Source organism: Coregonus clupeaformis, chromosome 31 (genome assembly GCF_020615455.1).
Source record: "Coregonus clupeaformis isolate EN_2021a chromosome 31, ASM2061545v1, whole genome shotgun sequence".
Taxonomy (NCBI): Eukaryota; Metazoa; Chordata; class Actinopteri; order Salmoniformes; family Salmonidae; genus Coregonus; species Coregonus clupeaformis.
Window position 1 is genome coordinate 36115480 of NC_059222.1, and position 25754 is coordinate 36141233.

Genomic DNA, 25754 nt, shown 5'->3' on the forward strand with positions numbered 1-25754 from the left:
CAGTTTTACCCACTACAAAATTCCAACAACCATCTTTATATTTGTAGACCATGGCACAACATAGCAAATGGTAACATCAACCATTTAAAATGACTTTCAAGTCCACTTTTATTTAAAAACAGAAAAGTCTAAACAGCACTAGTTTTAAATAGTTTGTCACCTGAACAAGTACAGATCATTATTTCCTTAGTGTGGAGTAGGAAAAAAGGGCCACGTGTGAACAAAACAATCATTGACAGGGTGAGGAGATTTATAGGGGTAGTTCACAAAAAAATCACAACTGATCATTGATGTAACAGAGTCCATATTATAGAGGAGTCCATTATGACATCTTTAGTGTAAATCATTCTGTATGCCTTAATACCAAATGAATGGGAAATAGACAGGCACCATATGAACTTGAGTTATAGTAGTTGGTGGCTAGCTTCTATTCCATTCATTTGGGATTGAGGACTGATTCAGATGGGTTGGGTTAAATGTGGAAGACACATTTCAGTTGAATGCATTCAGATGTGCAACTGACTAGGTATACTCTTTCCCTTTCCCTATCCTGTAGATCTTTTCCAAATGTATACAATGTTACCTACAAAACAGATGGCATAAAATATGAGCTCTCCACTAGTCAGTCAGTTTTTACAAACAATAACGCCTGACAAAACTTGTTGCAGCAAACTATCCCTTTAACATACGAGGAATGTAGTGCTGGTTTCTCATTCGTTCATATCTGGGAGAACCACCAGTGCAAAACAAAATGTCACACCAATGACGGTTCTACTTGACAACCTCATCCATCGATAGAGTAATGATCCTGTACAAAACCTTGGCTTGGATTGATGATAGCTCTCCTTATACAGCAGACTACTCTGAATTCTCCCACCTCAGACGTGCTCACTGGATCTCATTCGGGTTCTTCTGGCACAAAATGGCTGCTGTCGTTTAGCACCATAGATAGAGCACTCATCATGGCTATAACCCACTTTAGCATGGGCATTGCAATCATCCACCATTTTAAAATAGTCAAGTAGTCAACTGGGTGGGGATTCCTATGGGTTGTAGCCTCCATGGCGCTGCCCATAATGTCAGACGCTATAATGGTATAGATAAACAATCAGAGCCTCGATCTATCTCTATGCTTAGCGCCTATGTGGATGGTCCATGTTAGCGGAGACACCAAAACACAATGTAAGCTAAATATGTTGTGCTAGTGAGGATATGAGCTGTATAGATGCAATGTGTTGTTACCATGTACAACCTGCAGGGTTTATGGCAACAGCCATGTCCTCTTTAAGAACAATAACCCTCTTCTTCATCACCATCATGGTCTTCAGACATATTGTTCCATATTTCTGATCAAGGCAAACAGACCCTCACATTATTTGGATAAATATTTATGACAGGTTAGCAGGGTTCAGTCCATGACAGAATATTCTGATTCCCTTTGTCCACAGTTTGTAGAGTCCATTCATCCTACTGTTGATCAATAGGATAGAGACGTCATACCCTTGGTGAGCATATCCTTCAGGAGCAAAATTACACTGGAGGGGAAAAAAGTGTGTGTGTGTTAGTCCAGTCAAAGTCCTGTAACAGCTGATTGTAGTGTGTGTATGTGTGTGTGTGTGTGTGTTAGTCCAGTCTGAGGGCCTCTCTGTGCTGCTATGTTCTCCTAGATGTTGTCCCGTGTTGGGGAGAAGAGAGCTGCTAGTGCTCCACTCTCACTGGGCTCCACAATGTCTCTTTTCTCTGGCTTGGGCTTCTTAAAGAGAGACGGAAGATTTCGGATATGTACCTCCTTTTTAAACTGCTGGCCAAGAGCTTTCTGTGGAGAGGAGAGATCAAAAACAGTTTACAATCTGTTTTGGATTTAATGGTTGTCTTATAATAATTTGAGTGTGCAGGCCCTATTTAATTCAACTTATATGAAAAATACTGCCAGAACTCGCCAATAAAGTATAACCATTTCAGCAGTCACAATCGACACATTTCAGACATTATTTCCTTTTTAAATTATTCTAGGTCTTCTATGCAGGTCTTTTTAACAGAAAAACATAGTAATAGAACACCCCATCTAGTGGCGGGAGGTGGTATTACCCCCACGGTGCCGGAGATGAGCTTCTTGAACTGGTCCTTCCTCTTCTTCTCTCCCACCTTCTGGGCGGAGCTGGGCTCCAGCAGCCGCTGGTCGTACTGGTCCAGAGCCTCCAGATTAATGCTGGGGATCTGAGTCATCACACTCCTTAGCTCCAGGTACCGCGGCCGCTGACCCAGAGAGGGAGGAAAGGAAGAGTTAGGAGGAAGAAAAAAGAGAGAGGGAGGGAGGGAGGAAGGGAGAATGAATGTGTGAGAGTGAGCGTGTAACTCACCAGGTTCTCGTATATAACCAGGGCCAGTTGTGTGAGGGCCGAGTTACAGACCTCGTGCTGCCCGTGCATCTGCAGACCCTTCAGAACACTGGCATAGAACCATGTGACCGCCTCTGGCAAAAGGTTCCCCCCTACAACCTGAAGAGAAGAACATTGTCAGAGAGAGAGGAAGGGAGACAGGGTCAGACGGTGACAAGAGGGAGGGAGAGGAGAGGGACGGTAAAGAGGGAGGGAGAGAGACAGACAGTGAAGAGGGAGAGGGAGGGAGAGACAGACAGTGGAGAGAGAGAGAGAGAGAGAGAGGGAGGGAGAGAGACAGACAGTAAAGAGAGAGAGGGAGGGAGAGAGACAGACAGTGGAGAGAGAGAGAGAGGGAGGGAGAGAGAGAGACAGTGAAGAGAGAGAGAGGGAGGGAGAGAGACAGACAGTGAAGGGAGAGAGGGAGAGAAAGAGGCAGACAGTGGAGAGAGAGAGGGAGGGAGAGAGAGAGACAGACAGTGGAGAGAGAGTGGGAGAGAGAGGGGGGAGAGGGAGGGAGAGAGGCAGACAGTGAAGAGAGAGAGGGAGGGAGAGAGACAGACAGTGAAGAGAGAGAGGGAGGGAGAGAGACAGACAGTGAAGAGAGAGAGGGAGGGAGAGAGAGAGACAGTGAAGAGAGAGAGGGAGGGAGAGAGACAGACAGTGGAGAGAGAAAGAGAGAGGGAGGGAGAGAGAGAGACAGACAGTGGAGAGAGAGTGGGAGAGAGAGGGGGGAGAGGGAGGGAGAGAGGCAGACAGTGAAGAGAGAGAGGGAGGGAGAGAGGCAGACAGTGAAGAGAGAGAGGGAGGGAGAGAGACAGACAGTGAAGAGAGAGAGGGAGGGAGAGAGACAGACAGTGAAGAGAGAGAGGGAGGGAGAGAGAGAGACAGTGAAGAGAGAGCGGGAGGGAGAGAGACAGACAGTGGAGAGAGAGAGAGAGAGGGAGGGAGAGAGAGAGACAGTGAAGAGAGAGAGGGAGGGAGAGAGGCAGACCGTGAAGAGAGAGAGGGAGGGAGAGAGGCAGACAGTGAAGAGAGAGAGGGAGGGAGAGAGGCAGACAGTGAAGAGAGAGAGGGAGGGAGAGAGGCAGACAGTGAAGAGAGAGAGGGAGGGAGAGAGGCAGACAGTGAAGAGAGAGAGGGAGGGAGAGAGGCAGACAGTGAAGAGAGAGAGGGAGGGATAGAGGCAGACAGTGAAGAGAGAGAGGGAGGGAGAGAGGCAGACAGTGAAGAGAGAGAGGGAGGGAGAGAGGCAGACAGTGAAGAGAGAGAGGGAGGGAGAGAGGCAGACAGTGAAGAGAGAGAGGGAGGGAGAGAGGCAGACAGTGGAGGGAGAGAGGCAGACAGTGAAGAGAGAGAGGGAGGGAGAGAGACAGACAGACAGTGAAGAGAGAGGGAGAGAGACAGACAGTGAAGAGAGAGGGAGGGAGAGAGACAGTGAAGAGAGCACAAAAGTAGGAGCCAAAGTCAGACAGACACACAGAGATTAGACAAACAGAGCGAGAAACAGAAATGGGTTGGGAGTGCTTAAAATGGAAAGTTGCTGTCCGTCTGCCTTGTATGTGTCAGTCCTGTCCTGTCGTAGCAGGGTAACAGCCTACCTGTCCTGTCGTAGCAGGGTTACAGCCTACCTGTCGTAGCAGGGTTCCAGCCTACCTGTCCTGTCGAAGCAGGGTAACAGCCTACCTTTCCTGTCGTAGCAGGGTAACAGCCTACCTGTCCTGTCGAAGCAGGGTAACAGCCTACCTGTCCTGTCGTAGCAGGGTAACAGCCTACCTGTCCTGTCGTAGCAGGGTAACAGCCTACCTGTCCTGTCGTAGCAGGGTAACAGCCTACCTGTCCTGTCGTAGCAGGGTAACAGCCTACCTGTCCTGTCGTAGCAGGGTAACAGCCTACCTGTCCTGTCGTAGCAGGGTTCCAGCCTACCTGTCCTGTCGAAGCAGGGTAACAGCCTACCTGTCCTGTCGTAGCAGGGTAACAGCCTACCTGTCCTGTCGTAGCAGGGTAACAGCCTACCTGTCCTGTCGTAGCAGGGTAACAGCCTACCTTTCCTGTCGTAGCAGGGTAACAGCCTTCCTGTCCTGTCGTAGCAGGGTAACAGCCTACCTGTCCTGTCGTAGCAGGGTAACAGCCTACCTGTCCTGTCGTAGCAGGGTAACAGCCTACCTGTCCTGTCGTAGCAGGGTAACAGCCTACCTGTCCTGTCATAGCAGGGTAACAGCCTACCTGTCCTGTCGTAGCAGGGTAACAGCTTACCTGTCGTAGCAGGGTCCAGCAGACCATGGAGGCGGTGCGGTGACAGTTACTGGTGTCCTTCCAGGACAGAGAGGTGAACGAGATAGTCAACAAGGTCATATAGATGTCCTGCAGAGGGAGAAAGAGACCTGTCACATGGGTCGATGCTGTAGATCAGGAGTGTCAAACTCATTCCACAGAGGACCTAGTGTCTGCGGGTTTTTCATTTAGGTTTTTCCTTTCAATTAAGACCTAGACAACCAGGTAAAGGGAGTTCCTTACTAATTAGTGACTTTTAGTCATCCATCAGGTACAAGGGAGGAGTGAAAACCAGCAGACACTAGTTCCTCCATGGAGTGAGTTAAACACCCCTGCTGCAAATGCTCTGGTGTGTGTGTGTGTGTGTGTGTGTGTGTGTGTGTGTGTGTGTGTGTGTGTGTGTGTGTGGTGCTGACCTCGTGTTTGAGGAGACACTTCCCCAGCTCAGTCATTTCGCCTGTTGGCTGGGCTGGATTGGCTGTGACTGCCTGGGACTCAGTGGACATCATCTCCTCATCTACACACAATAGGACATAAAAGGAAGAATGAGAAGGGGGTGGACCCTGAATGACGCTTTTCTTCCCTTGAAAACAAGGGAACAAGAAGGGATCAGGGAACAAGTAGGGATCAGGGAACAAGTAGGGATCTGGGAACAAGTAGGGATCAGGGAACAAGTAGGGATCAGGGAACAAGAAGGGATCTGGGAACAAGTAGGGATCAGGGAACAAGAAGGGATCTGGGAACAAGAAGGGATCAGGGAACAAGTAGGGATCAGGGAACACTTACCATCCACATCCTCCTTATTCCCTGCTGGCTCAGGCACTTTTTTCAGTATGCAGGCATGAGCTGAGGGGAAAGGATAAATGTTAGGAAATATGGCCACACTGAAATCGACCCCACATACCCCAAACTTAATCCACCCCACGTACCCCAAACCTAATCCACCGAACATACCCCAAACCTAATCCACCGAACATACAACAAACCTAATCCACCCCACATACCCCAAAACTAATCTACTCCATATACACCAAACCTAATCTACTCCACATACCCCAAACCTATCAAATCTGGATGTGCATCAGAACTAAATTCATAGAACCAGATTCTTTCTCCTGGACAAAAAAACACGCTCAATGTAGAAACTATATATAAAGTGCTACTTAGTTGCTCCCTACATTCCAATAAGATGTCCTTTCTCCCAAAGTCTGGACTTACTGAGCAGGTCCAGAACCTCTCTGGTGACCAGACGAACCAGCTGTTCCTCCAGCATCTCCTGGGTCACGTGTTTCTCCTCACACACCTCGTCCTCGTCCTCCTCCATACTACACACACAGAGGGAGAGGGAGGGAGATTGTCAACATACCACCAGCAAAGAAAGAAAGAAAACCTATACATTCAAAGTGACCACATCAAATCTCATTTTATTTGTCACATGCTTGCTAAACAACAGGTGTTGCTTACGAAGTGAAATGCTTACTTACGGTCCCTTCCCAACAATGCAGAGAAAAAAAATAGAGAAATAGCAGAAAAATAATAACGGAATAAATAGAAAAAGAATTCCAAGGTATAAATACACAATGAGTAACGATAACTTGGCTATATACATGGGGTACCAGTACCGAGTCTATGTGCAGGGGTATGGGGTAGATATGTACATATAGGTAGGGATAAAGTGACTAGGCAACGGGATAGATAATAAACAGTAACTGCAGTGTATGTGATGAGGCAAAATAGTTCAATGCAGATATTCCAGGTAGCAATTTGTTAACTCTTTAGCAGTCTTATAGCTTGGGGGTAGAAGCTGTTCAGGGTTCTGTTTGTTCCAGACTTGATGCATCGGTCCTGCTTTCCGTGCGGTAGCAGAGAGAACATCCTATGACTTGGGTGGCTGTTGTCTTTGAAAATGTTTAGGGCCTTCCTCTGAATCCGCCTGGTACAAAGGTCCTGGATGGCAGGGAGCTCAGCCCCAGTGATGTACTGGGCCGTATGCATTACCCTCTGTAGCGCCTTGCAGTCGGATGACAAGCAGTTGCCATACCAAGCGGTGATGCAGCCAGTCAAGATGCTCTCAATGGTGCAGCTGTAGAACTTTTTGAGGGCCCATGACGTATCTTTTCAGCCTCCTGAGGGGGAAGGGGCGTTGTCGTGCCCTCTTCGGGACTGTGTTGATGTGTGGACCATGACAGTTCCTTAGTGATGTGGACACCGAGGAACTTGAAGCTCTCGACCTGCTACACAACAGCCCCGTCGATGTGGATGGGGGTGTGCTCGGCCTTCCGTTTCTTGTAGTCCACGATCAGCTCCTTCGTCTTGCTGACGTTGAGGCTGTTGTCCTGGCACCACACTGCCAGGTCTCTGACCTCCTCCCTATAGGCTGTCTCATTGTCGTCGGTGATCAGGCCTACCACCGTCGTGTCGTGTGCAAACTTAATGGTGTTGGTGTCATGGGCGGCCACGGAGTGAACGGAGTACAGGAGGGGACTAAGCATGCACCCCTGAGGGGCCTCCGTGTTGAGGGTCAGTGTGGCGGAGGTGCTTACCCTCAAATGCATTCATAGGGATGCACGCTTGAGCTCTGCTACCCGACCCACCCCGTCACTATCCATCAGGTTAGGACAGGGTAGGGCCAGTTTTATCATCAATTATTAGGGTACGGGTAGGGCTCGGGCATCAGTAACATTTTGAAGCTGAGCCATTTGCTCGTGCTCTGCTGCGCAGTAGTCTACAGTCATCAATCAAATGTATTTATAAAGCCCTTTTACATCAGCAGATGTCACAAACTGCTATACAGAAACCCAGCCTAAAACCCCAAACAGCAAGCAATGCAGATGTAGAAGCACGGTGGCTAGGAAAAACTCCCTAGAAAGGCAGGAACCTTGGAAGAAACCTAGAGAGGAATCAGGCTCTGAGGGGTGGCAAGTCCTCTTCTGGCTGTGCCCGGTGGAGATTATAAGAGTACATGGCCATTAAGGTGGTCCTCTGTAGCTCAATTGGTAGAGCATTGCGCTTGTAACGCCAGGGTTGTGGGTTCGATCCCCGGGACCACCCATACGTAAAAATGTATGCGCACATGACTGTAAGTCACTTTGGATAAAAGCGTCTGCTAAATGGCATATTATTATTATATTATTAAGGCTAGATCGTTCTTCAAGATGTTCAAACGTTCATAGATGCCAGCAAGGTCAAATAATAATCACAGTGGTTATAGAGGGTGCAACAGGTCAGCACCTCAGGAGTAAATGTCAGTTGGCTTTTCATAGCCGAGGTCAAGACAGCAGGTGCGATAGAGAGAGGCAGAGAGGATCGAAACAGCAGGTCCGGAATAAGGTAGCACGTCTGGTGAACAGGTCAGGGTTCCATAGCCGCAGGCAGAACATCAGAAACTGGAGCAGCAGCACGATCCTGTGGACTGGGGACGGGGACAGCCAGGAGTCATCAGGCCAGGTAGCCCTGAGGTATAGTCCTAGGACTCAGGTCATATCTTACTAAGATCATAACATGGTGTTAGAAGTGCTTCAACCTCATCAAATATAAGACCAAAACATTGTCCGAGTCGACGGGAGAGATTATTTCACAGAAATTAATAATGTTCTGGAGTTTAGAGTGGTGAAAAGTAGCTAGCTAACAGCTAACTGCTCTCTCGCATCTCGTCATCGAGCAGCCCAAGGCGGAGCCATTGCTATGGATACTCACACAGGCAGACTAGCATACAGAACGCATGCAGCGCAGGGAGAAGGAGGACAGGCAGAGACCAGCAGCTAATGGATACTAACGAAGGAAGTTATTTCTGATTTTGGGCAGAAGCAATCAGTAGGGTAGGGTCTGAACATCACGGGAATGGGTGGGACTCAGACTTAAAATTCATGACCGTGCAGGGCTCTAATGTACGGACGGACGCATCTTACCTGACAGTACTCCTCTGGTTGATGATCTGCCACCTGATGTTGAGTCTCTGTACAAATAAACACAAAGAGAGACAATGTCATATGATCCGTCCTATTATTTCTTATCATCTCTATGGTAACTGATTACTAGTAACTATGTTGATCAAAAAGACTGATCATCCAAAATAAGCACGCTCCGAGTTTTTGATCAGCCTCCGAGTTTGGTATATTTATTTGGAAGTTGTTCCACAGTTAACCTTTTTCGTTACGCAAGTACTTTACTTAATGTTTTTTTTTTATACGCAAAGAAGCTCTCCTTTTTGGTATATTGCTTCACAAGAGCAAGGAGATAAGTGTGTGAGCTCTGACCTGAAGCATGTAGGCGAACAGAGGGCCCAGCAGGGGGCAGAGCAGACTGTCGTAGTACTCCGGAGGACACGACAGCACCAACTGCTTCAGGAACACCCGTACACACACACACATTAAGGAGCACAGATTGATTGAATAGATATGTAATATCAGTGGCTTTACCAGATGGGTAATATGTTTTTCATGGCCATGACTACGCCCCAGTGTGTGCTTGATTACATGTATTTTACTCCATTCTCTATGTTCAATAGGTGGAAAATGTGGTTGTATTTGATCACCCAAAAAACCTGCAAGAGGGATACTTGTTTCACTAGAAATGACATTAGATTCCTTTTTTGGTTGAAGAAAATTAAGATTGATTGAATTAGTCAAGAGCTTCTATGCGATTGGTAGCTCTGATGGGTCGATTGGACAGAAGGATATGGAGCATGGGGCGGAGTCTGTGGTCAGGCACGTTGTCGAGGGAGATTAAGGCGGAACCAACGATCTGTTCAGCCAATCCCTCGATGGTGTAGAAGTCCTGCTGCAATGATAGGCCTGCATTCCCCAGGATATGGTAACTAGAGAGAGAGAAAAATCAAAGATGGTGGATAAATGAAGATGGTTCACTTAGGTCATTTACCATTTAAAAAAATAGTCAGTTCCGGTCTGCTTAACGGGGTGGCTCTCCCATAGACACCAATGCGATAGCAGCTGAGTCTGGTCTGCTTAGTTCATTGACTTCCATTGAACCAGAAAAAAATGGAGTGGGATGTATCGATTCCTCTTCCATCTCTGGGGTCATGTCTTGAGAGCATACATCTTATGTCAAATTGACGTTAAAATGTGCTTTTCTTTGGCATTTTAGCTAATCCTAACCCTTTTCCTAATGTTAACCTAATTCTCCTAACCTGATACGTTGATTCTCCTAACCTGCTGCGCAAATTATTTTACCTGCTACGAAAAGTCAATTTTGACATAAGCTGTATACCATCTAGTCAAAACTGAGAAAGAGCGAGGGGGTTGGTAAGCAAGACATTTTTTACATTTTTTGTCATTTAGCAGACGCTCTTATCCAGAGCGACTTACAGTTAGTGAGTGCATACATTTTAATTTTTCATACTGGCCCCCCGTGGGAAACGAACCCACAACCCTGGCGTTGCAAACGCCATGCTCTACCAACTGAGCTACATCCCTGCCGGCCATTCCCTCCCCTACCCTGGACGACGCTGGGCCAATTGTGATTTTTGGCCAGCTACGACAGAGCCTGGATTCGAACCAGGATCTCTAGTGGCACAGCTAGCACTGCGATGCAGTGCCTTAGACCACTGCGCCACTCGGGAGATAAGAGAGAGTGAGATTGTGTGGTTGTGTGCGTGTGTAGAGAAGGGGAGGAAGCAGAAGCCTGTCCACAGTGAAGAACTCACCAGTTGTCATAGAGGGTACAGAAGAAACCCTGCATGCGCTCTAGATGAGTCTTATAAACGGGAGAGTCATAGATGTCCAGGACTGGCTGTGGCAGGCCTACAGTTCAAGACACACAATAATAATGGTTTATTATCCTTCAGAGGTGTATACTAAAAGAAGAATCAATGAGTTAGCCAGCTAACTTTGATGAACAACCAGAAATAACTATAGATTTTCTTGTTCAGTAAGTAAGCTAAACTTAGATCTGTGCTTCCGAACATTTAGGCAAGTTAGCTGGCTAACTCATTGATCCTGCTTTGTAGTATATGGTATTTTATTAGGATCCCCATTAGCTGTTGCAAAAGCAGCAGCTACTCTTCCTGGGGTCCACACAAAACATGAAATAATACAGAACATTAATAGACAACAGCTCAAGGACAGAACTACATACATTTCTTTTTTTTCTGTTTTTTTTCTTCACAAAAGGCACACGTAGCTACATATCAATACATACACACAAACTATCTAGGTATAACCCTCAGGGGGGGAATTATAACCACAGGTTAACACCACAGACACCACAGGTTACCAACTTGTGGTATAGGGTTTCTAAATCAGTACTGTGAAGAACCAGTGTGGTTCCTCTTACCTAGAACCACGTTCCTCTCCACCTCGATCACCTCGTAGGCCCTGGAGAACGTCTCACTCAGACGACACATGTTCTCCGGCAGGAACAGATTGTTGTGTGTTCTACAGAGAGACAACATCATCATCATTCTCTTTATCATCATCCCAAACACTATCATCATGTCTCCGGACATACACATTGCCACAGTCATACCCTGGATCTAGTTTTGTCCCGTGGAATAAATATTGTGGATCTAAATGTTTTTCCTCATAATCCTGGACTATCAGACCACCATCTTATTGGGTTTCAAAACGCAAACAAATAATCTGCTCAGACCCCAACCAAGGATTGTCAAAAGCCGCGCTATAAATTCTATGACAACTCAAAGATTCCTAGATGCCCTTCCAGACTCCCTCCACCTACCCAAGGACATCGGAGTACAAAAATCAGTTAACCACCTAACCGAGGATCTACATTTAACCTTGGGTAATACCCTAGATGCAGTTGCACCTCTAAAAACAAAAAATATTTTTCACAAGAAGTTAGCTCCCCTGTATACAGAAAATACCAGCCCTGAAGCAAGCTTCCAGAAAATTGGAACGGAAATGGTCTTCTGACTAGCTGGTACCGTGCAATATGGAAGAGCCCTCACTGCTGCTCGATCAGCTACTTTTCCAACCTGATTGAGGAGAATAAAAACAAATAGAAAATGTATTTTTCATACTGTCAAAAAGCTAACTAAAAAGCTGCATTCCCCAGGTGAGGATGTCCTTCACTTCAGCAGTGATGAATTCAAAGATCATAATCATTAGAAATCAAATTAGACACTTTGAATGTGCGTATTTCTCCAAAACTCAGTTGTCCCGAGTCTGCACAGAACTGCCAGGACCTATTAATCCTGTATCTCTCGACACATTCACGAAAATAGCCATGGCCTGTAAACCTTCCAGCTGCCTACTGGACCCTATTCAAACTAAACTACTGAATGAGCTAATTCCTGTGCTCGGCCCTTCTATTTTGAACATAATAAACTTCTCCCTATCCTCCGGATGTGTACCAAACTCACTAAAAGTGGCAGTAATAAAGCCTCTCCTGAAAAAGCCAAACCTTGACCTGGAAAATCTCCCATTCCTCTCAATTGTTTTTGAAAAAGCTGTTGCGCAGCAACTCACTGCCTTCCTGAAGACAAAATGTATACGAAACGCTCCAGTCTGGTTTTAGACCCCATCATGGTACTGAGACTGCACTCTTGAAGGTGGTAAATTACCTTTTAATGGCATTAGACCAAGGCTCTGCATCTGTCCTCGTGCTCCTAGACCTTAATGCCGCTTTTGACACCATCGATCACCACATTATTTTGGAGAGATTGGAAACCCTAATTGGTCTACATGGACAAGTTCTTGCCTGGTTTAGATCTTATCTGTCGGAAAGATATCAGTTAGTCTCTGTAGATAGTTCGTCCTCTGACAAATCAATGGTAAGTTTCGGCGTTCCTCAAGGTTACATTTAAGGACCACTATTGTTTTCACTATATACTCTACCTCTTAATGATGTCATTCGGAAACACAATGTCAACTTTCACTGCTATACGGACGACACACAGCTGTACATTTCGATGACACATGGTGAAGTCCCAGAATTGCCTACCCTGGAAGCCTGCGTTTCAGAAATAAGGAAGTGGGTGAAAGCACATTTTTTTATTTTAAACTGACAAAACAGAGATGCTAGTTCTAGGTCCCAAGAAACAAAGAGATCAGCTGTTTGATCTGACAATTAATCTTGATGGTTGTACAGTAGTCTCAAATAAAACTGAAGGACCTCGGTGTTACTCTGGGCTCTCTTCTGACGAACATATAACAAATATTTCAAGAGCAGCCTTTCCCCCCCCATCTTCGTACCATTGCATAAATCAGAAACGTTTTGTCAAAAAATTATGCAGAAAAGTTAATCCATGCTTTTATCACTTCTAGATTAGACTACTGCAATGCTCTACTCTCCGGCTACCAGGATAAAGCACTAAATAAACTTCAGTTACTGCCAAATACGGCTGCAAGAATCTTGACTAGAACCAAAAATAATTATCATATTACTGGCTTGCTGTTATGGCTAGGGCTGATTTCAAGATTTTACTGCTAACATACAAAGGACTTGCTCCTACCCATCTCTCCAATTTGGTTCTGCCGTACATACCTACATGTACGCTACGGTCACAAGACGCAGGCCTCCTTATTGTCCCTAGAATTTCTAAGCAAACAGCTGGAGGCAGGGCTTTCTCCTATAGAGCTCAATTTTTATGGAATGGTCTGCCTTTCCATGTGAGAGATGCAGACTCGGTCTCGACCTTTAAGTCATTACTGAAGACTCATCTCTTCAGTAGTTCCTATGATTGAGTGTAGTCTGGCCCAGGGGTGTGAAGGTGAACGGCAAGGCACTAGAGTGACAAACCACCCTTGCTGTCTCTACCTGGCCGGCTCCCCTCTCTCCACTGGGATTCTCTGCCTCTGACCCTATTACGGGAGCTGAGTCACTGGCTTACTGGTGCTCTTCCATGCCGTCCCTAGGAGGGGTGCGTCACGTCGTGCCAGGCTTTTCCCCCGCTATACTCGACTTGAGTGGGTTGAGTCACTGATGTGATCTTCCTGTCCAGTTTTGCGCCCCCCCCCCCTTAAACGGCCATGTACTCTTATAATTTCCACCCGACACAGCCAGAAAAGGATTGGCCACCCCTCAGAGCCTGGTTCCTCTAGGTTTCTAGGGAGTTTTTCCTAGCCACTGTGCTTCTACATCTGCATTGCTTGCTGTTTGGAGTTTTAGGCTGGGTTTCTGTATAAGCACTTTGTGACATCTGATGATGTAAAAAGGGCTTTATAAATACAGTTGATTGATTACCATCACAAACATGATCATAAACACTTATCTTCACAAATACACACTGTCTCTCTCCAACACCCCCTCTACACATCCCCTAACCTGATGAGGGCGAGCAGGTTGGGCAGCATGGCCAGGACCTGGGAGGTGCAGGGATTTCTGTAGATTGGGGCTCCAGTAGGGGTGTAGCCCACCACGAAGCCCCCCGCCTTAGCCTCCTCCAGGTCAGCCGGCCAGCGGGCCCTCTTCACCACCCCCAGGATGGTGTACACACAGAAACTCAACTGGAGGGAAGGAGGGCAGGGTGGGGGAGAGACAAACAAGGAATAGGACACTTTTAGTTGATGTTTTGGCAGAATTGGTAGAACTGGCAAGCCTGATATCACATAGAACGTTATAGCACTTAGCCATGAACACATGCATGCGAACACAACACACACACCTACCTACCCGTGACCTGTTGATGCCTGTTGTGTGGTCTGTGCCTTCAGCCACCAGCTGATCAGCACCAACGAAGGCCAGGAACAGAGCAGGATCCCACAGCACACTGATACACACAGAGAGAGAACAACCATTTATATTATATATTGTGTGTGTGTGTGCGGTTTAGTGTGTGTGTGTACGCATGTCGTTTAGGCGTGTTACGGACATCACGTTGCTTGCTTAGCGAATTCCCCCCGATTCGGCTCATACCTGGCTGGAACTCGGGACCTCTGCTCCACTAACACACGTGACCGCACTCCTTGACAACGTTCTAACAGGTACCAATTGGATGGCTCCATCCGTGACATTTCAAGCTAGCTGTGGAGTGAGCGTACATTCTTAACTCCGGTACGCGCACGTGTGTCTGCATTGCGTGTGTGTATACAGTGTGCGTGTGTGTACATACTGCCTCATCTCGTCGGAGGTCCAGCGAGCGGACACGGTGGCCATGAGCTCCTCCAGGAAGGCCTTCTGCTTGGTGTAGTCTTTGAACTGGTTACTGATGAGAACCAAGGCCTCTATCAGAGCACACTTCTCCATCTGGGTCAACAGGGCCTCGTTGGAGAACAGCTTCTTCACCTGATTATACAGTATGTCAAAACATGGCTGCATAGAGAGAGAGAGAGAGAGAGATGTACATTATGAAACACACAGACACATCCATCCCCCCATACACACTTGTAAGATGCAATAGATTTAAGTAATAGTCAACTGTGTTTCATCAGTATCTACTTAAAGCATCTGTTCCTTTTCACTGCACAGCGCTGGGTGAGCCTCTTCTAGGAGTGGGAGGAACTTGACCGCAGACACATACCAGAATGAACCATGGGTAGTCTCGAGACATTTTGATGATGGAGGAGCATGCGTGTCTTCTGACATTCTTCACTGCACGCGTCCGTGGCGCCTGAAAATGACATCACAGATCAGATTGATGATTGGACGGACTACTTGGCCTCACAGCCATCACTTTGATATAATCCCAAAGAAGACATCCGTCGTCCCTCCTAAGAATATTTAAGACGGCTCACCTTGCTCTCCTCTACCACCTCAAATGTGATGGAGGCAAACAGCTGGGAAGGAAAACAACAACAGTTTAACATGATCCACATAAAGACTTTGCGAGATTATAGATTGGTGTGTGTGTGTGTGTGTGTTCACCTTGTAGAGGACCTGAGGCAGGAAGTGAGGTCGGTGTGTGACGAAGGGGAAGAGGGAGGAGAGGTTGGTGAGGACACAGGACAGGATGAGAGGGTCTTGGGTGTTGTAGTTTAACACAGCCTGCAGCAGCTCAATGCCCTGGTCTACTGGCAACTTCTACAGAAAGGACAGAGGGGACACCACAGTTAGGGTTGCATCATCACCATCACATTCATAACACTTGTTTATGTTCTTCAGCCATGGGGAAAAAAAGTATGAATCAATGGTTTTGTCTTTCAACAAGTTGTACCTAGTTGTAGCTGTTGCATTGTTGCCATCTAGAGCGTTCACTTAGCCACTTTAGATACTGTATCATCCTCTCTACCCCTCTAACTCTCCTCATCTCTCTGCTGTGGGTATCCATTAGCATTTGGCCTGTTTTGCTTCCTCTTACCTCAACCTCTACGTTCTTGAACATCTGTCCCACAACACTCTCTGTGAAGAAGGTCATAGCATCCCACTGGACCGCTGACGGAGACAGGATAGAGCACAGCCCCTCAGCCATCTTAGCTGGATAGGGGGAAGAGAGAGAGAGAGAGAGAGAGAGAGAGAGAGAGAGAGAGAGAGAGAGAGAGAGAGAGAGAGAGAGAGAGAGAGAGAGAGAGAGAGAGAGAGAGAGAGAGAGAGAGAGAGAGAGAGAGAGAAGAGAGAGAGAGAGAGAGAGAGAGAGAGAGAGAGAGAGAGAGAGAGAGAGAGAGAGAGAGAGAGAGAGAGAGAGAGAGAGAGAGAGAGAGAGAGAGAGAGAAATAAAGACAGAGTTAATAACGCAAATTAATTCATTAATTAACAGGCACCACCAGTATCACTTGACCTACAATTGTCTGTCACTTGGCGCCCTTTCAGAGAGTTGTTACGAGAATTCATCTAAATGTGTGTGTTACGAGTGAGCAAGAGTGAGAATTCATCTCATACATATAAAGAAGCATTTCCTTTATAAGAATCTCAACTCTCTACTTCCTCTTGATACGGGTTAACTCTTGATTTGAGCAGTCAGCTCAGATGACCTAGAAACTTACTAATGGTCATAGTCCCACAACCTCTCCAGTTATTAACCCTACAGCTACTCTTGTGGCAGTCTGACTGCTGTGGCTGGCTGGCAGTGTGTTAATCCCTCAGGGACTCCTCCAAGACACATTTACCATCACACACACGAGACCCCCCCATTCCCAGATCTTCAGTATGAGCCACAGTCAAGAAGCAGCACGTACACACAGTGGTCCCGATGTCAATGGGTGTACTGATCTGATACTGCAGCCACTCTGCTGCAATCTGGAAGCCCTCCAAGGGAACGATACGACACGCGTTCCGGACCGCCTCCCCCTGCTGCGCTCGGAACGCTGGAACACATTAGAACACAAGCATCAGGGTCGTGATCAGTAGGAACAAACTGGGGAGAACATTCTTTGATAGCAAATAAATAAATTAGATTATATATTAAGATTGCATAAATCCAAATAAAATAGGAGTCACATTGCTTACAGTTGAAGAAGGAGTTGAAGTCTTCGTCACTGTCGAAGTCATGACGGGAGTACTCACAGCTGGGACTGTCGTTCCTGGAAGGAAAACCAGTCTAACAGGCAGAACACAAGAACATAAAGTCATAGAATTAAAGAACCTTGTCATAGCAGATCGGTGACCCCATCCTGTAGGTTCATGCTCTACAACATTGGCAGAATACGACCCTGCCTTACACAGGAAGCGGCACAGGTCCTAATCCAGGCACTTGTCATCTCCAGCCCACCCTTACCCCACCCCAAAGAAAAAAATTAATCAAAATTGTAAAGTGGTTGTCCCACTGGCTATCATAAGGTGAATGCACCAATTTGTAAGTCGCTCTTGATAAGAGCGTCTGCTAAATGACGTAAATGTAATAGCATGTAGAGACAAACAGTATCAATGGTGGAGAAGCTCAACCTTCTGGTGTAGTTGTCAGTATTTATATTTATAATTTGTCCCTTTGTGTGTAACTCAATGAGAGTCCTATAGTTGCTCATTTGTTCTAATGAACATTTTGATACTTTAATGTGCACCTGCACAAAGTCTTGGATGCACATACAGTGGGGAGAACAAGTATTTGATACACCGCCGATTTTGCAGGTTTTCCTACTTACAAAGCATGTAGAGGTCTGTCATTTTTATCATAGGTACACTTCAACTGTGAGAGACGGAACCTAAAACAAAAATCCAGAAAATCACATTGTATGATTTTAAGTAATTAATTTGCATTTTATTGAATGACATAAGTATTTTATACATCAGAAAAGCAGAACTTAATATTTGGTACAGAAACCTTTGTTTGCAATTACAGAGATCGTACGTTTCCTGTAGGTCTTGACCACATTTGCACACACTGCAGCAGGGATTTTGGCCCACTCCTCCATACAGACCTTCTCCAGATCCTTCAGGTTTCGGGGCTGTCGCTGGGCAATATGGACTTTCAGCTCCCTCCAAAGATTTTCTATTGGGTTCAGGTCTGGAGACTGGCTAGGCCACTCCAGGACCTTGAGATGCTTCTTACGGAGCCACTCCTTAGTTGCCCTGGCTGTATGTTTCGGGTCGTTGTCATGCTGGAAGACCCAGCCACGACCCATCTTCAATGCTCTTACTGAGGGAAGGAGGTTGTTGGCCAAGATCTCGCGATACATGGCCCCATCCATCCTCCCCTCAATACGTGGCAGTCGTCCTGTCCCCTTTGCAGAAAAGCATCCCCAAAGAATGATGTTTCCACCTCCATGCTTCACGGTTGGGATGGTGTTCTTGGGGTTGTACTCATCCTTCTTCTTCCTCCAAACACGGCGAGTGGAGTTTAGACCAAAAAGCTCTATTTTTGTCTCATCAGACCACATGACCTTCTCCCATTCCTCCTCTGGATCATCCAGATGGTCACTGGCAAACTTCAGACGGGCCTGGACATGCGCTGGCTTGAGCAGGTGGACCTTGTGTGCGCTGCAGGATTTTAATCCATGACGGCGTAGTGTGTTACTAATGGTTTTCTTTGAGACTGTGGTCCCAGCTCTCTTTAGGTCATTGACCAGGTCCTGCCGTGTAGTTCTGGGCTGATCCCTCACCTTCCTCATGATCATTGATGCCCCACGAGGTGAGATCTTGCATGGAGCCCCAGACCGAGGGTGATTGACCGTCATCTTGAACTTCTTCCATTTTCTAATAATTGCGCCAACAGTTGTTGCCTTCTCACCAAGCTGCTTGCCTATTGTCCTGTAGCCCATCCCAGCCTTGTGCAGGTCTACAATTTTATCCCTGATGTCTTTACACAGCTCTCTGGTCTTGGCCATTGTGGAGAGGTTGGAGTCTGTTTGATTGAGTGTGTGGACAGGTGTCTTTTATACAGGTAACGAGTTCAAACAGGTGCAGTTAATACAGGTAATGAGTGGAGAACAGGAGGGCTTCTTAAAGAAAAACTAACAGGTCTGTGAGAGCCGGAATTCTTACTGGTTGGTAGGTGATCAAATACTTATGTCATGCAATAAAATGCAAATTAATTACTTAAAAATCATACAAATGTGATTTTCTGGATTTTCTAGATTCAGTCTCTCACAGTTGAAGTGTACCTATGATAAAAATTACAGACCTCTACATGCTTTGTAAGTAGGAAAACCTGCAAAATCGGCAGTGTGTGTTGTAGCCTGTCTCACCTTGACTAGGTTGGTCATGGTGGCTCTAAAGTACTTGATTATCATCTGGATGATGACAGGATCCTTGGAGAGAATCTCATGTCTGAACAGGGTTCCCCACATGATCTGGGTGGAAGACCTTAGGAACTGTTGGGGAATGACACAAAAATACTTCAGTTCAGAGTAGAATAGATAATCAGAACAGATTGAAAAATGAAAGAATAAACCTGTCTCAACGTTCAGTGCTCGACGCCCAGAATCGACAAAGGGGGATATGGAGAAACAATAGTATTAGCTAGCTGTATGGGATTTGTATCGAGAGGCTGTGGCTGGTACTTTACTGTAACAGTTGGTAACCCACCTGGCTGGTACTTTACTGTAACAGTTGGTAACCCACCTGGCTGGTACTTTACTGTAAAGAGTTGGTAACCCACCTGGCTGGTACTTTACTGTAACAGTTGGTAACCCACCTGGCTGGTACTTTACTGTAACAGTTGGTAACCCACCTGGCTGGTACTTTACTGTAACAGTTGGTAACCCACCTGGCTGGTACTTTACTGTAACAGTTGGTAACCCACCTGGCTGGTACTTTACTGTAACAGTTGGTAACCCACCTGGCTGGTACTTTACTGTAAAGAGTTGGTAACCCACCTGGCTGGTACTTTACTGTAACAGTTGGTAACCCACCTGGCTGGTACTTTACTGTAAAGAGTTGGTAACCCACCTGGCTGGTACTTTACTGTAAAGAGTTGGTAACCCACCTGGCTGGTACTTTACTGTAAAGAGTTGGTAACCCACCTGGCTGGTACTTTACTGTAAAGAGTTGGTAACCCACCTGGCTGGTACTTTACTGTAAAGAGTTGGTAACCCACCTGGCTGGTACTTTACTGTAAAGAGTTGGTAACCCACCTGGCTGGTACTTTACTGTAAAGAGTTGGTAACCCACCTGGCTGGTACTTTACTGTAACAGTTGGTAACCCACCTGGCTGGTACTTTACTGTAACAGTTGGTAACCCACCTGGCTGGTACTTTACTGTAACAGTTGGTAACCCACCTGGCTGGTACTTTACTGTAACAGTTGGTAACCCACCTGGCTGGTACTTTACTGTAACAGTTGGTAACCCACCTGGCTGGTACTTTACTGTGACAGCAGGTAACTCACCTGGCTTGGGTGAGTGGTGAAGGCCAGGAATGCTTCTGTATACTTGCTGAGATTTGCAGGTACCTCTACCTCCACATCTGAACCCTGCATTAGAAACACATAGGACAGAATCATCAAGACGCCCATGTGTACTATAAATAAATACATAAAACAATATAGTTAATAGATTATTGTAATCAAAGACAGTGCAGCCAGACTCACCACTAAGAAGCATAGTTGGCTGCCCAGGGAACACAGGACCTGACATAGCCTCTTCAGGAATGTGTAGTGTCTCTCCACCAACCCCGCCACTGGCCTGGGGGGAAATCAAAGCAAACTTTATTTAAAAGTGAATTTTTAAACATCACAGCACACTTCCCAGAAATAAAAAAGAACAGGCCGTATGAGCTCCAATGCTAATGCTAAATATCAACCCTGTTCTAGAGCAAAAAACATAAGACCGCTGGGTAGGCACACCAAAATGTGTAGGCTACTCACTGTGTTGGAGACGATTTGTTGCATGTTGCTGCTCCATCTGCAGACCTGCAACCACAAACCAATGAGAATTAGAAGCCAGAATGAGCTAGTAATGCTTCTGTGTAAGGTCTTATGGGTGGTGAGGGGACTGGTACTCACTGTGCTGCAGACAGGATGTAGTGCATGGCGACATCATCAAACAGCACCATCAGTGGTTTCCTGTCCTCCAGCTTCCCCTGTGGAGACACCAGGCACATTAAGATGACACAGCCCTGTGACGTACCTGACTAGTACTAGCCATTCAGTAGCTGTAGACTTCAATTTCAATAATGTCTTCAAAAAATATCTGGTCCTGTCCTAGAAAGGGGCGTGCCTGTCGAAAGGGGCGTGCCTGTCGAAAGGGGCGTGCCTGTCGAAAGGGGCGTGCCTGTAGACAGGGTGAGTGTCTGGACATAAAGGGGCATGTCAGGTCCTATAGAGCCTGTCTGCAGTAAGGGGAGTGTCTAGTACTGTGTAGTAACCTTGCGGCTGATGGCGATGAGCAGGCACTCAGCAGCCTCCAGCTGCAGCTCGGTCTCACTGAGCAGCAGACACAATATCTCCAGCAGGCGACAGTTGTCGTTGGTGAGGTGGGCCAGGGCCACCCAGTCTATGTAGCCTGCCAGGGTGTTCAGCGCAGCCACGCCTACACGACAGTGGGCCTTGGCCTGACCGGGGGGAGAGGGGGCAGGAAGTAGAAGGAGTGAAGAGGAAGGAAGGAGAAGGGTGGGGAGAGATGAGAGAGAGCCGGTTGAGGGGCAGAAAACAGAACAGAGAAGTCTCTTTAGCTGGGTGTCTAAATGTGAATATAATATATTTGAAAGTGAATATATTGTACTACATAAAAAACTATTTCCTACCTGCAATTCTTGGCCTGGTATTTTTTTCTGGAAGAGATACAAAAAGGTCGAAAATCATATCAATAAAAGAGGTCAAAAACACTGCTGCAAAAAAATCTACAGCATGAGAGACAGATGTAACCATTTTCTGTTTACCAGTTTGCGGTACTCGTCGACGTGGAGCTGCAGGATGGTGAGCAGGAAGCTAAAGATGCTCTCCATGTTCTGGGTGAGGGTCTGCTGGATGTCCCTACGGCGTTGGGTGGGCAGGGTCTGGAAGGTGATCACGTCCTCTGCCAGCCGCAGCAGGATCAACATCACCAGCTCTGTCTGGGCCTCCTGGGGGTGGGGAGGGAGTTGTCATTATTCGGATCGCAAACAAAACTTTATTTGTATCCTGTAATGTACTCTGCAATTGAATCCATTGATGTTTTAAGCCCTGAAAGTTGCTCCGGGGGGGCCTTGGCAGTTGGCACCCTGCCAACAGAACCTAGGGGAAACACTGAAATGGAAAGTGCTGACTCACCCCTATGCTGGTGAGTGCCTCCATCTCCTTGAGCATGTCAGGCCAGTGCTGAGGCCATTCTCTCTTGATCATCTCCACTATGATCCGTGCGAGAACGTCCTTGATGTGGCTCTCCTCCTCCAGGATAGGATAGGTGCCCTGCAGAGGGAGGCAGTGAGCCAGTCAGGGAACGGACTAGTGTCAGTATATTCATACATGTACATCTAACAGATCACGCAACAATGCGGAATTTGTTGGTTTATTTTTTTGTACTATATTTGTTATTTCGGAGGACAGACCACCATTAATTTCCTTCATCATCTCGTCTGCCACATACCTTTTCTAGAAGAATAGAGACACTAACAGGGTGTTTATCACCCAGACAGACTTACAGTTGACAACAGCCCCATGGCACAGTTCTTCAGCTGGACTTTCTCCTGCTGTGGCATGTTGTTCCATCTGAACCTATTCTCAACATGAAGAAAAACAAGGTTTTGGGGAACATATTGGTAATACGTGTCCAGTCTTGATGACAATGATGGGGTGGCAGGTAGTCTAGTGGTTAAGAGCGTTGGGCCAGTAACCGAAAGGTCGCTGGTTCGAATCCCCGAACCAACTAGGGAAAATCTGCTGATGTGCCCTTGAGCAAGGCACTCCTGTAAATCGCTCTGGATAAGAGTGTCTGCTAAATGACTTAAATGTAAATGAGGAGAACTGAATTAATCATATAATGCCTCATGAACTCACTTGATGACATGCTCCAGTATCTGTAGACCAAAGTGCCTCACCACTGCTGTTTGGGCTTTATCTGCTAACTGTAGCCCACATGGAACACAGAAGGGACACTTCTCTTTGAATTCTTCACAAAACTGAAGAGAAAAAATGAGATACGATGGACAAGTTAATAATATACACTCACTCAGTTACCTAGCGGTAGCCAGCTAGAACAAACTCATTCACATCAATGACGTTTGAAACATCAGAACGGTCAACTTGCAATGATACCCGTCATAGTTATCAATGTAATTTATGGAGCTTTACAAATAAGTGACTTAGGAGTCAAAGATTGCCAGCTGCTACTTACTAACTACAGTAGCAAGACGCTCTCAAAACAATGAATAACTCAGTTTACTCAACGCAATCAATATAACTAGGCTACATTTTTGGCATAAGTGATCTTGCATTCAGTTTGTGTGCATCAGCAGCAGTACTGGTTCTGCACAGCTATGTAGGTTGCTACCGGTGTGCAATGAATGAAATCCGCAGCTGGCAACGTGATGGGAATGGTATGTTAGCCTTCTGACGTTAGCTATCTAGCTAGCTGGTTAAATGGCTAGCAAGCTACGCCCATTGATTAATCCATGCAATAGACGTGGGAAAATGCCACGATCGACGTCTATAATGCTAAGTTATAGTTAGCTAGCTATGTATTTATATAAACACAGCCCATTCTCAGTCAAGTAACCACATCGCAACTGGGAAAGCTAGCTAGCTGGCCCCTTACCAGCTAACATTAGCTAACTAGCATCTAGCTTTCAAGATACCTTTAGGGCCTCCAGACGATATATTTGGCTAGATTCCGCGTCCATCATCACGTTAACAGCTTTGATGAGATGATCACACATTTCAGACACTGGTTCACCCATGACTTTGAGTAGCGTCTTCAGAAAGTGAGATGAATGCTAGCGGTACTTCACTACGCAAAACACCTACAATGGGTAAACTGCACGCGCTTCGATAATTCACAGCATGTACACAGGCGCAACGTGCTGCGCATGAACGTTCCACAAGATAAATGTTGAACTTTGGGACTTGTAGTTTTCTCGCCTCAAGGCGGGAGGCCAGAGCACAGAGGGACAAATGTCACTGTGTGTGATACAAAATACACATGCAAATACTTCATTTCATTTAAAGGATTGTGTCAGCACAAAGAAAATGCATTAATTTGGTATTTTTAAATGTGGCTTTTGGGCCAGCCTCCATTCCCGCCATCTCCTGTGCGTTTCCTTTACCTGGCAGAGGCACATTTTTTTTTAAACATTTAAGTCATTTAGCAGACACTCTTATCCAGAGCGACTTACACATTGCGGTCTATTCAGTTTCTGGATGCTCACGGTCACACACCTGCAGCTGGACCTGCTTGTTCATGGTAACAATCTCATTACTTTTGTTTTAATTTCAACAAACTGAATATTATATCTGCCTATCCAATTTCGGTAGGCCTATGTGGTTGTTGCATAGACAGGTTTCTTGACAACGTTTCATTCTGTAACTTTGCAAGTAGGCATAAGGTCCGTTTTGATGCAGTGATTTTAAAAATGTAATAATAAGGTATTTTATGTTGTAACTACTTCAGAGGTTTGCAAATGCCTAACATCTGTAACTATTTGGTTGTTTGGTAAAGTATTCTAAAACTTTTGTTTTGAAGAGAACATGTGCTTGCTTCAGTTGTTTAAAGTAAAGGATGGATTCTGTATTTTACTGTAATCGACTGTTTGTTTCATTTGATTTGGTCTTCCACACAACATCAAGCTATGTAGGCCTACGCCATTCAATTGTTTTAAACCGCCATGTAAAACCGCTCTTGGTAGGCCTATGCAGTGTATCGATCATCTTTGGCCTAGGCCTAATTTGTCACATGGAGCTGGGGGGCGACCATATTGGAAAACTGCAATGGGTGAAATCTGCCATGGGTTTCCAAACCTGTTTATTGAGAATTCTGCTGGCTTTCTGTAATGTCATATGATTATTCACTTATATTGAGTAGTGTCGTATCGAGTGAGTGGTGGCAATTATTGCTGATAAACAAAGGAGTCCGCTCATACTGAATCCTCGATCATAAGTTTATTCAGATCACAAGCTTCAGCATAAGTGACAGGTGACATGACACCCGGAGAGCGACGCCTCAGAATGGCCGCTCTGCCCTTTCTGTAGTCTAGCCCCTATTTATAAACAATGCAAAAAGATGCTCCCTCTTCTGGCCAATCACCAGTCTCCCCTGTCTACAACACACTTCCTGTCTGTTGTATGTGGCGTTACACTAAAACATTCCCTCTTGATACTAAAATCAACATTCTTTCAGTTCCACTTAAAAAACATTTAACACCATCATAATCTCAATACACTACAGTAGCATTTGGGGTTTATGTGTATTCTATTTAAACCAGGTGTTCCCAAACTTTTTTGACACATGACCACATTTTGATATAAAAAATTTTTCATGACCCCACCATGTAAAAAAAAAACGCCACTGTTTACTTTTTTATTTGGGTTCCTGACAGTCTATAACAAATCAGTCTGACAGTACTTTCAAAGTATTTCAATCTGAAGGAAGTGTGGTTTGAAGTGAATAAAATGCATCAGGCAATAATTGTGTATGATCATCTGTGTAGAACATATCATTGTTGCTTTCAATTATGACGTTCTTGCATTCAAAAGTTAGGGCCACATTTGTCACAACCGCATATCGGATACCGGAGGTTACTCGCGTAACTGCGGTAAAACTGTGATTTTTTTTATCTCTCCAGAGTTTCTCTTGTGACCCCATTTTCAAATCAGATGTGAAAATAATGAATGACGTAGAAGTTGTGTTTGACCTTCCACAGATTTGCATTATATTCCAGAGAACGCATAGAGCCCCGAGTTGATTAT

General features: G+C 45.9%; 1 protein-coding gene across 1 annotated transcript; it reads right to left on the reverse strand.

The window, feature by feature from the left end:
- Positions 1–78: 78 nt before the first annotated feature.
- LOC121547098 (exportin-5) lies at positions 79–23862 on the reverse strand. The gene is made up of 33 exons (XM_041858206.2): positions 23648–23862; positions 22851–22972; positions 22496–22568; positions 22125–22262; positions 21755–21937; positions 21620–21646; positions 21242–21427; positions 20880–20956; positions 20742–20786; positions 20466–20559; positions 20265–20348; positions 19124–19249; positions 16950–17040; positions 16679–16807; positions 15865–15980; positions 15432–15587; positions 15302–15343; positions 15088–15177; positions 14680–14879; positions 14241–14337; positions 13893–14074; positions 10944–11044; positions 10315–10411; positions 9332–9468; positions 8909–9006; positions 8561–8607; positions 5871–5977; positions 5439–5498; positions 5069–5169; positions 4635–4742; positions 2361–2498; positions 2089–2256; positions 79–1816 (listed from the first exon to the last, which is right to left on the reverse strand). Exons 1-33 carry the CDS (start codon positions 23747–23749, stop codon positions 1664–1666), a joined length of 3675 nt encoding a protein of 1224 aa, XP_041714140.1. The 5' UTR covers positions 23750–23862; the 3' UTR covers positions 79–1663.
- Positions 23863–25754: the final 1892 nt, after the last annotated feature.